This window comes from Rhododendron vialii, chromosome 3a, assembly GCF_030253575.1.
Source record: "Rhododendron vialii isolate Sample 1 chromosome 3a, ASM3025357v1".
Classification (NCBI taxonomy): domain Eukaryota; kingdom Viridiplantae; phylum Streptophyta; class Magnoliopsida; order Ericales; family Ericaceae; genus Rhododendron; species Rhododendron vialii.
The window spans coordinates 21,207,578-21,222,021 of record NC_080559.1 but is presented as its reverse complement, the minus strand read 5'-3'; the positions used below and the strand labels follow the sequence as shown (position 1 = coordinate 21,222,021).

General features: G+C 48.4%; 1 protein-coding gene across 1 annotated transcript; it reads right to left on the bottom strand.

Annotated features, from left to right (window-relative positions):
- Nucleotides 1-13,181: 13,181 nt before the first annotated feature.
- LOC131321201 (serine/threonine-protein phosphatase 7 long form homolog) lies at nucleotides 13,182-14,067 on the bottom strand. The gene is made up of 2 exons (XM_058352205.1): nucleotides 13,474-14,067; nucleotides 13,182-13,355 (listed from the first exon to the last, which is right to left on the bottom strand). The coding sequence occupies exons 1-2, from the start codon at nucleotides 13,753-13,755 to the stop codon at nucleotides 13,182-13,184; spliced, it is 456 nt and encodes a 151-aa protein (XP_058208188.1). The 5' UTR covers nucleotides 13,756-14,067.
- Between the last annotated feature and the right edge of the window lie 377 nt (nucleotides 14,068-14,444).

The following is a 14,444-nucleotide window of genomic DNA, read 5'->3' as shown; positions in this document are numbered from 1 at the left end:
AACCAGCCTTTGCATATACAAAGCATTAGAACTCTCCAAACTAGGACAGGTACCCGCAGAGTAAGATCTACTTGCATCTAACCCTCATATACTGTCTACGTGTTACTGCTTTCCCTATCGCATGCACTGTACATATGTACCGTTTTGCGTAGGAGCATGTTTAGGGCGGCTTCTAGGTTGTCTCTCCTTCGAGTCTGTCTTATGTTTATTAAGACGTTGCCGTAGCCCGATGAAGAGTCATGCATCTTGATGGTGCGTGTTATCAAATTTCAAAGTCCTTAGATCAGTAAGACTTTGGGAAATCAAGACTTTCTAAGCCCTTGTCTATATACCCAATTGAAGTTTCAAACAGAAAACAAGGAATGACGGAGAGAATGCCGTGATACTTATACCACCTCGGTTATCGTGCGCAGCATGTACACTGCTCAGGCTATGTCACTGTGTCGCCTACGCCGCCCCGGTTAAGGTATCACGTCATCTACCCTGAGTTATTCCGAGTTCAAAGTTGAAACTTTGAGAATGGAAAAGTCAAAGGCTTAGACTGTTTTTGACGTCTCTTAGTATTGGTCGATTCAAACAAGGATACACTCTCGAAAAGAAATTCGAGGATTTTGGCAGCGTCCGAACATCATGAGACAGACCCGTCTGTAGTCTTAGAGTCTAGGGGCGACACTGACGACGATGGCTGTGTTATCGCTTTAGTCTTTTGTTTAAAAGTAAAGTTGCTGCAGGGCCCTTATTGACCCTTTTCTTACTTTAAAGCAAAGCAAAGAAGGATTCTGAACCATTGCGCCGCCAAGAAAAGTATCGAGGCAGAAAGCCAAACCCACTTGGGAACGTCTGCATCGGGATCTGGTTCAAAGGCTAATCAGGTTGCAAGCTCAGTCAGTCACAACGGAAGACTCTCCGTGTTCCCTGTTGGCCGCTTTACAGTCAGAATCACCGTCGGTTATCCAAGAAATTGAATCTCCGGCGTCACCTACCTTTTCGTCCTCGTCAAGTTCATCTGGGACCTCCGTTATGGCAGATCATCCGCAACCGCTAAGTCTCAAAACCATGCTCATGAACATTCAAAATAGCATTGCCACCATGCAGCAAAGGGGTGCTCAGACCGATGCAAATCTCACCAGGCTCAATGACCTTATCAACACTCGTCTTTCGCCGACTGCAGAAGCAAGGGGCGAGGTCGATGAGGATGACCATGTGGAGCCGATCTTTGTTGAAGACCCCAACCATGCGAGGCGGATTATAATTCAGCCCAACCCGAGAGAGGCTCGCCCGAAAGCAGCAAACCTAAATCTTGTTGTTGCGAGACCTATTCTAGATCCTAACATGACTGCTCTCATGGCGAAAACCGTCAAGCTGGAGGAATCTGTTTCCAAGTCCGAGAAGATCAGTGCCGGGGGAATTGACCTAGATCGCCTCTGTTTGTATCCCAACGCCAAGCTCCCCGACAAGTTCAAGATGCCTGATCTCGCCAAGTTTGATGGAAGTGGCGACCCAAAGACTCATCTTTATGGCTATCATGCTGCCATGAAACTCTTGGCTGTTGAACCTGAGGCCATGTCCCAGCTATTCCCTCAGACTCTTTTTGGACCTGCTTTTCACTGGTTTCTGTCCCTCGACATCGCCAAAAGGAGGACTTGGGAAGACATCGGTGCTGCGTTTATTTCGCAGTATAGTTACAACTCCCAACTCAGAATGACAACCCAGGAGCTTGAGTCCACCATAATGGAAGCTAAGGAATCCTTTGCGGATTTTGTCAAAAGATGGAGGACGAAGGCCGCTCAGATGACCGATCGCCCGAGTGAGAGAGATCAGCTCCGAATCATCTCCGAATCATCTCCGCAATCTCCAACCAGATTATGCTAGGCATTTGGTCCTTGTCTAAGCTTCTTCAAACTTTGATACCTTCTTCGAATCTGGGTTGGCTATCGAGGATGGGCTACAAAGTGGGATTCTATCAAGAGGGGAGTCTTCTAACCCTCTGAAATCAAAGCCTCGGGTCTACTCAGGAAACACCAATGCGTTGTTTGGCAGTGGGACATTCTCCAACACAGCAACCAGCGGCACTAACGCCTCTTCTTCCAATGCAACCAATCATATTGCTGAGGTTAATCAGGTGCAAACCCCTCAAAATAACCGGCCCCGCAATCAGCCTCGCAGCTTCTCCGAGTTTGAAGCTCTATTGTCATCCGTCATGGAGAAATTGATCCAGTCAGGGCATCTGAAACCCCTCGACCAGACTCCTCTGCCTAAGAACCCTTCACCCAACTTCAAGGCCAATCTTTATTGTGCCTACCCCCAAGGGGCTGGTCATCTTACGGATTCTTGCTTCCGTCTCCGACATGCGATTCAGGATCTCACAGATGAAGGGACTCTTCATGCTCCACCTCCACAAACCCAAAAGCCAAACATCCTTTCCAACTCCATGCCAAAGCACAATGCTGCTCTCCACATCAACCAAATATCCCTCAGCTCCACTAATATTAACCCTAACTCCACTATATTCAACCCTACCGACCATATAGCTTCAACAGACCAACCCAGGCCAGTTGTGCCCATACCTTCTCAACCCGAAGCCGAGATCTTCTATATTCATCTTGAAGAAGGACAGTCGTCCAATTCCAATGTGCCCTTCGCGCGCCTGTAGAATGGAACGTTTGTGTTCAACGCTTCTATCAGCGACTTGTTCCACCAGTCCATCCCTTCCGTGCAGCTCAACTCTGCCTCTTCCTTGGACAGCCCGTATTTCGATGTGACGGATCCAAACCCCTCTCCGAGTTTGATGAGCCATTTTAGGTCTGCTGTTCCTCCTCTACCGGAACAACAGATTGATATGCAAGCAGTGGGATGGGCCATAGCTGATAACAATGACTATGCAACCCCCATAATCAATGAATGGACGGAGCTAGAATTAGACGGTTTCCCCCAGAACCCTAAGTATGTCCCTTTTAATCATGCCTAGTATGACGCCTGAATGGCTAATTATGAGGCAGACATGCTTGATCCTTTGGATGGGTTCTCTTTGAACATGCTATTTCAACAGCCTGAGCCTGTTCTACCTGAGGAGGAGTACTATTGGGATCCCGAGCCCGCGTGGCAATTTTCGTTGGAGTTTGACCCTAATCCTCTTCAAGGATACGCTCTGCCCAATCATGAGATTTAGTTTATAGAAGATGGTCTCATTCAGGAAGAAACTCGTGTCTTGGGAGAATGTTTTCTCCCTTCTACTCTCGACAGGTTGGTTGACTCGGTAACTAACGTCAAGTATGACCCTACATTTTACATCGTCAATGGGGAACTCTCGTGCCCCACACCGCCCCATCTAACTGAGGAGGATTGCAGCATTATGGTTACAGACGTTGTTCCACCAGCTGATCTCTGGGACGTTGACGATGTAGTCAATATCCAAGTAGGGTCCGAGGTTTGGACCGTCAACTGCTCTTTCGCCGATGAGGGACTTTGGGACATCCCGTTTATTGCTAATACGGAGCCTATCAGGGAGGCTGTAACTGTTAAGGATGCAGACTTCTGGGAGTTGCTGTTGTTGAACGATTTGGCTGAAGACCTAGGCTTGGGCATGGAAGTACCTGTAGCCCCACAGCCCTCTGACAAAGGGAAACGCAAATTGGGGGAAGTTCCTACTGACCTTTGGGATGATAGTCAAGACCCTCAAGTGGTGCCCTCTCTAGAGAACGTTCTCAACGTTACGAGGAGTGGACGAGTTTTTCAGCCTACAGGTCTGCAAACTGGGAGCTCGTCCAATTCTTCTAACCAAAGGAACGAACCTTCTGCTTTCTCAAGGTCTGCACCATTTGAGGTACCTCTTAGCTCCCCGAACGATGATATGATTCGGAGGCAACTGGAGCAGATTCCTGCTGCTATATCACTCTGGGGACTAATCTGTTCCTCCCGTGAACATCGTCGGAAGTTTTGCCACACTCTATCTCGTCTTGAGATTCAACCGGATGTCACACCTGAAGCAATGATATCTATTATCCTCCCGCCTACTTCTAAGCACGCCGTGACTTTCACTGACAAGGATCTACCGATCGAAGGGGTTGATCACAATCGCCCCTTGCACATCACCGTTAAATGTAAGGGACTTTGGATTCCGACTGTTCTTATCGACAATGGGTCGGCAATCAATGTTTGCCCGTTGAGAGTGGCTTACCGCTTGGGACTAGCTAAGAAGGACTTTGCACCTTCCAATCTGGCTATCAACGCATACGACAGCACTCGTCGCGTGGTCGAGGGCACACTTGTGCTCAAACTCGATGCTGAGGGTTTTGAAATGGATGTCGAGTTCCATGTAGTTGATATCCCTGCCACTTTTAATCTCCTGCTAGGGAGGCCATGGCTTCACAGATCTGACATCATGGCTGTACCGTCTACACTTCACCAAAAGGTTACGTTGGGGCTCCCTACCGGTACTTTGACTATCTGCGGGGACTCGGGCATTCGCCCGCTTAAGGAAGATGGCACACCTGTTTTGGGGATTGCGCACGGTGACGAAGATGTTGATCTTGGGGGTTTCTCTTTTGACACTTCTGGTTTGGTTTTGGCCATCAACGTAGATGGGGACTTCATCATAAGCTCTGTTGCTTTAGACATCATGAGGAGGATGTCCTATCTACCTGGTCTCGGTTTAGGGATTCACCAACAAGGGATCCCGGAGTTCCCTGCCTTTCCTTCCTGCGAGGGCCGCTTTGGTCTGGGGTACTCCTCCTCTACCAAGGATGCCAAAAGAAGAAAATGCATGGGAAAACCTCGATCTCTCTATGGTGAGCCCGACAGCTACTTTGTGCGTGAGGTGGGGAATGATATTTACACCGGGCAGCCTAAGCCTTTCGTCGATTCAGTCACTGGGGAGCTGCTACCCGGGTTTGAGGTCTTTGCTGATGACACCTGGTCCTCTAGTGATGAAGAACCAGCAAGGGCAGGATTCAAGAGGAAGCTTAGCCAGCCCAAGCTGAAGACTGATTGGCTGATGTCTTTTGATCAGGGAAGTTTGGAGCAGCTGTTCCGTGAGTTCTCCCAAGTGGGTTTGGCCAAGGAAGCTGAGAAGGCCGAGGTGTTCATGCTCGGGTTCCACGATCTCAAGGATCCTATCTCCCTCATCACGGAGGCCAAGGGTAGCCTCAAAAATTGCATTTTCAAACCACGCCTTACTTGCATTGATGATGTATCAGAGTCTGACACTGAGTCTGTTGAGTCGTCTGAGTCTAAGTCTAGCTCTGAGTCGGAGTTTGTGCCTCTAGGCCCTCCGCGTCATAGCTTTTACTTTGAGTTCGATTCCCTTGTACTTTGCGACCCTGCAGGGTCTTATGAAATGAAGGAATCCTCTTCTGACTGCTTGAATGATCTTTACATAAACTGTCTCGATCCCGACGATGAAGGGATAGATTTCGATGGAGATATTCCCAAGGAAATGCCCTCATCGAAAGGGAAGATGAAAGACATGCTCAGCCGTTAAAAGAAGAAATAGTCTTAATAAACTTGAAAGATGAGAATGATCCCCAAATGGTTCAAGTGGGCTCCACTTTATCTCCAGAGGAACATCATAATTTCAAGGAACTGCTCTCAGAGTTCAGTGACATTTTTGCATGGTCCCATCAAGACATGCCCGGTATTGACCCAGAAATAGTGGAGCATCGAATCCCCTTGCTACCAAATGCCAAACCCGTAAAGCAGAAGTTAAGCAGATCGACACCGGTTTCCTTATGGTTTCTCAATATCCCGCTTGGGTTGCCAATATTGTCTCGGTTCCTAAAAAGAATGGACAAATTCGAGTGTGTGTTGATTTCAGAGATTTGAACAAGGCAAGCCCTAAAGATGTTTTTTCCCTGCCGCATATCGATACACTGGTTGACAATACAGCGGGCCATGCCATGCTCTCGTTTATGGATGGATTCTCCGGATATAACCAGATTCTCATGGCGCCGGAAGACCGTGAGAAGACAACACTCATCACTGAATGGGGGACTTATTGTTATTTGGTCATGCCGTTTGGTTTGAAGAATGCTGGTCCTACCTACCAGAGAGCCGCTACGACCATTTTGCACGACATGATGCACAAAAAGGTTGAGGTCTACGTGGACGACATGATTGCTAAATCAAAAACTCGGGAGGGACACGTTCCCGTATTGAGGAAGTTTTTCGAAAGGCTCCGTAAGTTCCGCATGCGTCTTAATCCACAGAAGTGCACTTTCGGGGTCACAGCAGGCAAAATGCTCGGTTTCATGATCACTTCGCGTGCGATTGAAGTCGATCCATCAAAGATCAAAGCGGTGCTTGAAATGAAGCCACCAGAGACTGAAAAGGGAGTGCAGAGCTTTTTGGGGAAAGTTCAGTTCATCAGCAGATTCATCGCCAAGTTGACCTTAACTTGCGAGCCGATGTTTCGTCTACTCAAGAAGGATACCCCGTTCGTATGGTCAGACAGATGTCAGGCGGCCTTCATGTCAATTCAGAACTATTTACAAAATCCGCCTATTTTGATGCCACCAGTGCTTGGGAAGCCCTTGATTCTGTACTTATCTGTGAACCCTTCATCCATGGGATGCTTGCTAGCTCAAGAAGGGGACCAGGGAGTTGAGAAGGCCGTTTACTACTTGAGTAAGAAGATGGTTGGATCTGAAGAGCGCTACACGGCCTTGGAAAAAACGTGCTGAGCTCTGGTTTGGGCCTCTAAGAAGTTGAGACACTACATGCTGGCTTACCCAGTAAAGTTGATTTCTCGAATGGATCCTCTCAAGTATCTGTTTGAGAAACCAGCTCTCACTGGTAAGTTAGCATGTTGGTTGCTCCTCTTGGCAGAATTCGATCTTGAATACGTCACGAGAAAGTCGGTGAAAGGGCGAGCCATCGCTGAGTTTTTGGTTGATCACCCTGTGGATGGACCGGAGGATGCAGATTTCGTGTTCCCAGATGAGGAAGTGCTAACAGTTATCGAAGACGTTTGGACTCTTTACTTCGATGGGCAGCCAATCAGAAAGGATTTGGGATCGGGGTCTTGCTAGTCGCCCCTGACGGTTCTCATATTCCGCTTGTATTCAAGCTTAACTTCGATGTTACAAACAACCAAGCTGAATATGAGGCCTGTATTGTGGGTATGGAGGCTGCACTCACGCTCGGCGTTGAAAGGCTCGAAGTCATCGGGGACTCTAATCTCGTTGTATCTCAAGCCAATGGGGACTGGAAGGTGCGTGAAGAGGGGTTGAAGCCTTATCATTAGGATTTGGAAGGGCTAATTCCTCGCTTCAACAAAGTGACTTTCACCCACATCACCCGTTTGAAGAACCGGTTTGCCGATGCACTTGCGACTTTGGCTTCCATGGTCGAATTACCTTTGGGAGTCAAACTCCGCCCAGTTTTAATCGAACAGCGGGACTGCCCCGCTTATCAATATATCAACGCCATTGATGATGTCGATGATGGCCTACCCTGGTACCATGACATATGGAATTTCGTCGAGAGTGGCTTGTATCCGATCGAGGCCTCTAAAAAGGATCAGATTGCGTTGCGGAGGATAGCTGCCCAGTACATCATTTGTGGAGGAAAGTTATATAGGAGATCTCATTGCGGAATGCATAAGCTCTGCGTCAACGGAACCGAGGTTGTCAGAATCATGGAGGAGATCCATGAGCGGGTCTGTGGCCCTCATATGAGTGGCATCATGCTCGCTAGGATGATCTTGCGCCAAGGCTATTTCTGGTCTACTATGGAATCTCAGTGTGTGGATTACGTGCGGCGATGTCACAAATGCCAAATCTATGCTAATCTAATGCATGTTCCACCCTCTAACTTATTTGGCATGGCTTCGCCTTGGCCTTTCTCTGTATGGGGTATCGACGTCATCGGCATGGTCAGACCGTCTGCTTCGAATGGTCATAGGTTTATCCTCGTGGCGATAGATTATTTTACCAAATGGGTGGAAGCCGAATCTTATAAGACCCTGACCGCGGTTCAAGTTGCTCATTTCATCAGGAAAAACATCATCTACCGGTATGGGGTTCCGCAAGCAATTGTATCAGACAATGGGAGTCATTTCAAAGGCAGGGTCCTGGAACTCTTCGAAGAATTCAAGATTCAAATCCATCATTCAACGGTCTATCGCCCTCAAACGAATGGAGCAGTTGAAGCAGCCAACAAGAATGTCGAGACAATCATCAAAAAGTCTGCGGAGTCCGCCAGGGACTGGCATGAGCAACTGCCTTTAGCTCTTTGGGGTTATCGAATGTCGATCCGAACATCAACAGAGGCAACCCCCTATTCCTTGGTTTACGGAATGGAAGCAGTCCTCCCTATGGAGCTTGAGGTACCATCTTTGAGGATCATGGTAGAATCGGAACTCTCGGAATCTGAATGGCTCAGTGGAAGATTTGTTGAACTCATGCTTTTTGATGAGAGGAGGCTCCGGGCCTTATATCATGTTCAGGGGTATCAACGGAGAATCGCTCGGGCATTCAACAAAAAAGTGAAGTCTAAAGACTTGGTCGAAGGGGACATGGTCACGAAGGAGATTCGGGTGCCAGTTTTTGACCCCCGCGGCAAATTCCGACCTAAGCGTTCCGGACCCTACATCATCAAGACCATCCTTTCTGGAGGAGCGGCTCAGCTCATCGATCTCGACGGCAACGAATTCAACTCTCTGGTTAACCTGGATCAACTCAAACGATACTATCCCTGAGAGAAGCTTGTTGGGCCGGAAACCACAAGGGTGAGCGGTTCCAAGCAAAAATTAGAGCAAACTTGCTAGACCGAAAACCTGAGAAGGCGGTTTAGTCAAAAATAAATAGGCATCAATCAAAGCTCGCTAGGCTGAAAACCCGAAGTGGCAGCACTAGGCAAAATTTAAAGCGTAAAAGGAGAGCTAAAATACTCGAGTGAACCTTAGCCTGAACTACGTGCTGACCTGATTCCCTGAAAAGGGATACGTAGGCAATCTCTCTGTGAGATTCGGTCACAATCCATCAACTTGATCCACGATTTCCTGTAACAAGTGGTCAACCCAATGATTCGAAATGACGTGGCATTCAACATTTGAATCAAAAGGGGAAAATTCTCAAACTTTCATTTTTATTTAAATTATAACTTCTATTACACAGGCTGAGCGGTCTTTAAAAGATTTAAGCATAAAAACAGAATAAAGTGCTCGAGGCCTTAACAGGCTCACGGTTTATTCTAGATCATCAGGATTCGTCAGAAGTCAGTCGTTGTTTTGCCTGCTTGCGATTTCCTTTCTTAGCCATACTTGATATCGGTGCATAAGTTCTGTGCTGAAGTCTGGGTTAGCTCCTCCGAGTCGCCTCAGACCCCAATTGTGCTCATATCCTTTTAAATTCCGGGCAGTGAAAGCAGGGATTTGGAAGTCTTCAATCCCAGCTCGGTGGAGCCCTTGGCTCATCCTTAACTGACGAAGGATGTGTCCAGGGATATAGAATGTGAAAGCAGTCAGCCCAGCTATCACTACTCTCTCGAAACCTGCAGAACTCAGGGCCATGTCTGGAATGTTTAGGACTTTGTGCCGCCATATGATTTCGTTCGGCAGCATTCCCCTCATGAATGTGTACCATTGATGCACGGACATTTCCGGGTAGATCATGCCCCGCTGATGCATTCGACCAGGCAGATGAGACCAATTTGCTTCCGGTGCTGTAAGCAATCCCAATTTGTCAGACAGCCAGAGCTGCGTGAGTGGAAAAACAAGTGAGAAGTCATATAAAACTTGAGAGGAAAGACAAGTGAGAAGCTTCGACATAACCTTAGTCGAGAGATGAGGTAAAAACAGAACATGAGAAAACCGAAAAAAAGGTGAGCTGAGTGAGAGTTAACTTGCAGTAGGAGTGGACTACCACCGAATACATCTGTTTGGCCGGTAGAAACCAAATCCAAACCTATGAGTGTCTCTGCCAGAACCAGTGGAACCACATTTCTTCGGGCACCCATTTGAGCTGCGATGCTCACCAGCATGGGGTTGACTTGCCCATTCGGAGATGCTAGTAAATAAGCGGCCAGCACGCTGATTGCCAGAGCAAATCGACACTGAGCCTGCACGGCTATATCCTCTACGTCCCCCTCTGGCCCATACCACTCCATTAGGCGCATGATGTTGATCTGCCCTCCGGTTAGCAAACTTTCGGCCGCTCCCCGGGTAATGTCAAGACTTGACTGTTGGAGCTTTAGCATACTTTTCCTATAAGGCGGCATGACAATCATGCTCGAGGCGACTCCTTGGAGGTATGCTTGGAATTCCTCCACGGTTGGGCACAGCTCATTAACCCCAAACCTGAACACACGAACCTCTGGGTCCCAGAATTGTAGGGCTGCCCTCAGAAATTCAGGACGAACCCTCACATTGCGGAGAAAACGGAATGCGGCCAGCCCGTGAAACCGGAATGACAGCCAATCTCCAGCAACAAAGGCCGTAAGCCATGGGCTAATCAAGACAGGAAGGTTATTTGCCATTTTGCTTCTCGTGGGACTTTCAAACTGTGGGAGGAATGCCTTTCATCAACAAAGCATTGACCTCTTTATAGACAGAATACATGAAATGTTCTCCTTTCCCAATGCAAATATCCATACAACGTTGCATCCTCTTCTCCAAAGTGAAGGCATCTCTGCACTGCCCCCTGAAGTACTCTGAGCAGTTAAAGGGTGATGAAAAGGCTTGGTCATTCTAAAAATCTGAAATGGTCAAATAAAGGTGGCCTGGCACGGCCCAACCATCGCGCGATGATCTCATTCCATCGCGCGAGTGAGCAGTATCAATTCCATCGCGCGATATACTCACTCCCTCGCGCAATGGTTCAGCCTGCAAATTGACAGATTGCACCAGCTACTGTCCAATTTTGGTCGTTTCCTGTTCCAAGGGTTCTTTTGCAACTTTTATGGTTCCGACAAGTCACTATGTAACCGCATCCAAGCGTCAGATTCGAGATATCGCGTTTAACGAGGTTTTTGAACCCTCAGCGGCCCGTTTCAAGTCCAAATAAGCATTTCGGGAGTTCGAAACTCGGTCCAAAGGTTCATGTTCTTTTCTCTCAGGCCGTACAGGTCATGGTGGCCTAATATGACTGTACGGAGGTGTCGGCTTCAGTTTGGGACATAATAGAGTCATGTTTTTCCACCTCGTGTCCGTTTTGTGTCCTTCGTAACGTTTTTGGTCAAGTTTGCGTTTCGGGATGTGTTTCTCGATTCCGTCAGCTCTCGTAGGTCATTTTACATATACATGACCTCACGGAAGTGTCTTTTTTATCCAAGTTAGAGTATTTTGGGTTTTGACTTGTGAATGTCCAATATTTCATTCCCTCGTATCCTCGTGTCCTGGCTGTGTCTTAAGGAACATTCTTGTTTTCCTTTTGAGCTAGTTCTGTCTGTACATGTGCATGTATTTGTGAGCAGTCTCAGTACGTTATCAATGCAAGTATGGTATTAGTGGCAAGCACTTATTTACTCTAATTCATTATAAGAGTAAAATAAACCAAAAATGCAAATTTTATAGCTAAGCCATAATCTGTCTATGTCAAAGTAAAGAAGACTACCGTGCGTGCGGCGCTTCGGCCACTCAAAAGTCATCATGTCAACTTGGGCACACTCGCCCATCAAGTCAAGGCACACAGGCCTCAAAAACGTCTATCAAAGTATCAGCTAAGGCACTCTGGCCTTCTATCTATCTACGCGGGCACGCAGGCCCGAAAGCAAAAAGCAAAAGTCCAGAAAGTGAAATGAGGCTTCTTAATAGCCCTCAGTCTTCTCCGAACCAATCGCCATCTCCGTCGTCATCGTCGTCGTCCCTCTCTCTGGGATCTTGTCTAAAACCAGGATCGTCCACTGAGTCGTCAGAACCGCTGCTGTCGGGCGTCTCCTCGTCTTGTTCTCCTTCCTCTTCCCCTTCCTCCTTGGAGTCCTCGGGCAAGATTAGCCGCTTCTTGCGGACCGGCTCATCTTGCGGAGGCCTTTGGTGCATCTTCAGTTGATACCTCTCCTCAGCGCGCGCCACGGCCTCTCGGGCCGCCTCCTCACTCGCAGCAGGTGGCTGTACGCCCCGCGTCTGTGGTCTAGTAGTGGGTGGAGGAGCAGGAGTCCTAGTTGCTAACCTCTTTTGTGGAGGTTCTCTGGCACTTTTCCTTCTAGGAGCCGCCCGTCCCTGTGTCTGCATTGTAAATTTTTGCACATTTAGTATACATTCTATGTGTTATATGTTTGCAAGCAGGTACAATCAGTTTCAAAGTGGACGGCAATTAAAGTGTACTATATATCGAGCAAAGCATGCATATGTCAAGTATCGAATGCAGGAATGTATCATTTTTCTGAAAGATATACCTGAGATCTCTGAGCCGCCGGTGGTGGGTAGCGCAAGTCCAAAGGCGGGCCATTTGCCGCTCGCCTTATCACATTCTCCAGTGCAAGCATACGCCGAACAGCCTCATTCTCCCACTCATTGGGCACCTGCAAGAATAATTTGAACATAAGCAATCGGGCAATGTTTCAAGATTTTATGGAAGTACAATAATAAAGGCTACAATGTCTTACCGGCACAGTAACGGGCGCTGGCTCAACTCTAGAAGGGGCTAGGTGTAGCTCAGCTGGATTGCCCTGAGAGTCTACCACTGCTATCTGCCACGTCAACTCTGGTGGCCCACCTAACACTGGTCCACTCGGACCCTGTCTCACTCGACTCTCACCACTACTCTGCCTCACGGTAATGGCTCTCCTCTCCTCAGCAGCTCCACGAGCCTGACTCCGGACCTCTCTGAACTCTCGCACTCTCAGCGGCCCCGCCAAGCGCTCTCTCTGGTAAACCGCATAGTCCATGCCAGGACGCAGGTGGCGTGTCAAGTCGGTGTCAGGCCGTGTGAAGATCTCTAGCTCGGCCAGCGTGTATTCCCCTGTGTGTGAGGCCCATGGTGGAAGCGGTCCGGGCACCTGGAACCCTGCGTAGCCAAGTGATTGGTGTGTCACTCGGTCACCCAAGTACCACTGCCAACCAAAAGCCGACTCCAGCAGCACCCTGCTCGCCGTCACAACCCTGCTCCTGGCCAGGTATTCAGGCTCTGGCTCCGCCACCCTCCAAGGATCCCACTCTACCTGCACAAGCAAGCAATGCAAGCATCGGTCAGCGACAGCATAAAAGCAATAAAAAGGGATGCATATTTCCGTTTGATAAAGTCGTGTCATACTTGTGAGGGTCGAAGCTCGTCTAGGTATATCCTGAAGCCATTCAGGTCACCTCTCCCTCTCTTCTCTCCCATGTTCTTCTTGCTCCAGATATGAGCACGCGGGAGGATCCCCAAGTCTAGGCTCTTCGTCACTGGACGACACATGTTCAAAACTTCATAGGCCCAGAGCTGCACAGTTATCAAAAGATCAAATCGTTAGAACAACGCAAAAATATTATTGAGCAGGTTATATACTCAAATAGATAAGTGTACATTGGAAATGTGCTTTACTCTATTATAATCGTACCTCCCAAATCCGCCAGTACCCAGCAGTGCTCATCTCTGTCCTCGACGAGTCCCCCATAAAGCCATAAGCTGCGCCAAGTGCAGCTCCTCCCCAGTCAAAGCGTGAGGCTGTCCTCAGATCCCTTAGTGCAGGCAAGTACGATAGGTGAACCTTGCTACGCCTATTCGGGTACAGGGTAGCACCAAAAAGGTACAACAGGTACGCCCGGGCCATCTGCTCCGCCTCCTGCTCAGTCGCCACCTCCTTTGTGAGGTATCTGGTAAACTGTCCATATCTTGCCATCCCCTCCTCAACCTTGGGCACCTCTCCCAAGAACCATTCCAAGGCTCCTCGTCCTCCTCAATGCCCGAATCAAACGGGATAGGTTCACCTCCAACCGTCAAGCCGGTGATCGCCGCAAAGTCAGTAGGCGTCACCGTCATCTCCCCGAGCGGTAGGTGGAAGGTGTTGGTGGTATCCCTCCACCTCTCTGCAAGTGCAACCAGGACAGCATGGTCATTTCTGGCCGGGGTAAGGGTCTGTATGAACTCCCCGAAGCCTGCCTCATCCACCAACTGCCTCACCCTCTCAGGCAAACCCTGGTACAACGCCAAGGAGTTGCATGCGCCCCCAAAACCTTGAATGTCTCTCTGTCTCGCCCTCTCCTGCATTAGACATGGAAATAAGCAACAAGAGATATATCAGCATGTAAAGTTTTCATTCTCAAGTTCTAGGTAATCAATGTAACCTGGCAATAGATGGTTTGTTCAAGTTATTATGTCTCATGCATGGCATTCAACGTGAAACTATGGTGTCGCCATTCGAATCTACTTCAAAGGATTACACTGCACCTCTCGGTATTTGAGCACATGCATTATATTTAAATTTGCAATCACAAAAGGAAATGAGGGATTCTCAGAAATTTACCTCAGCCCAACTGCTCGAAATATGGGTATCGGGGTCTCTCAGAACGAGCTCAGGGTCGTACTCCG

Excerpts from the sequence above, each read along its gene's own strand:
- LOC131321201 (XM_058352205.1), bottom strand. The coding sequence starts at position 13,755 with ATGGCAAGATATGGACAGTTTACCAGATACCTCACAAAGGAGGTGGCG. Across the intron at positions 13,356-13,473 it reads GGTACTGGCGGATTTGGGAG|CTCTGGGCCTATGAAGTTTT; the intron begins GTACGATTATAA and ends ATAACTGTGCAG.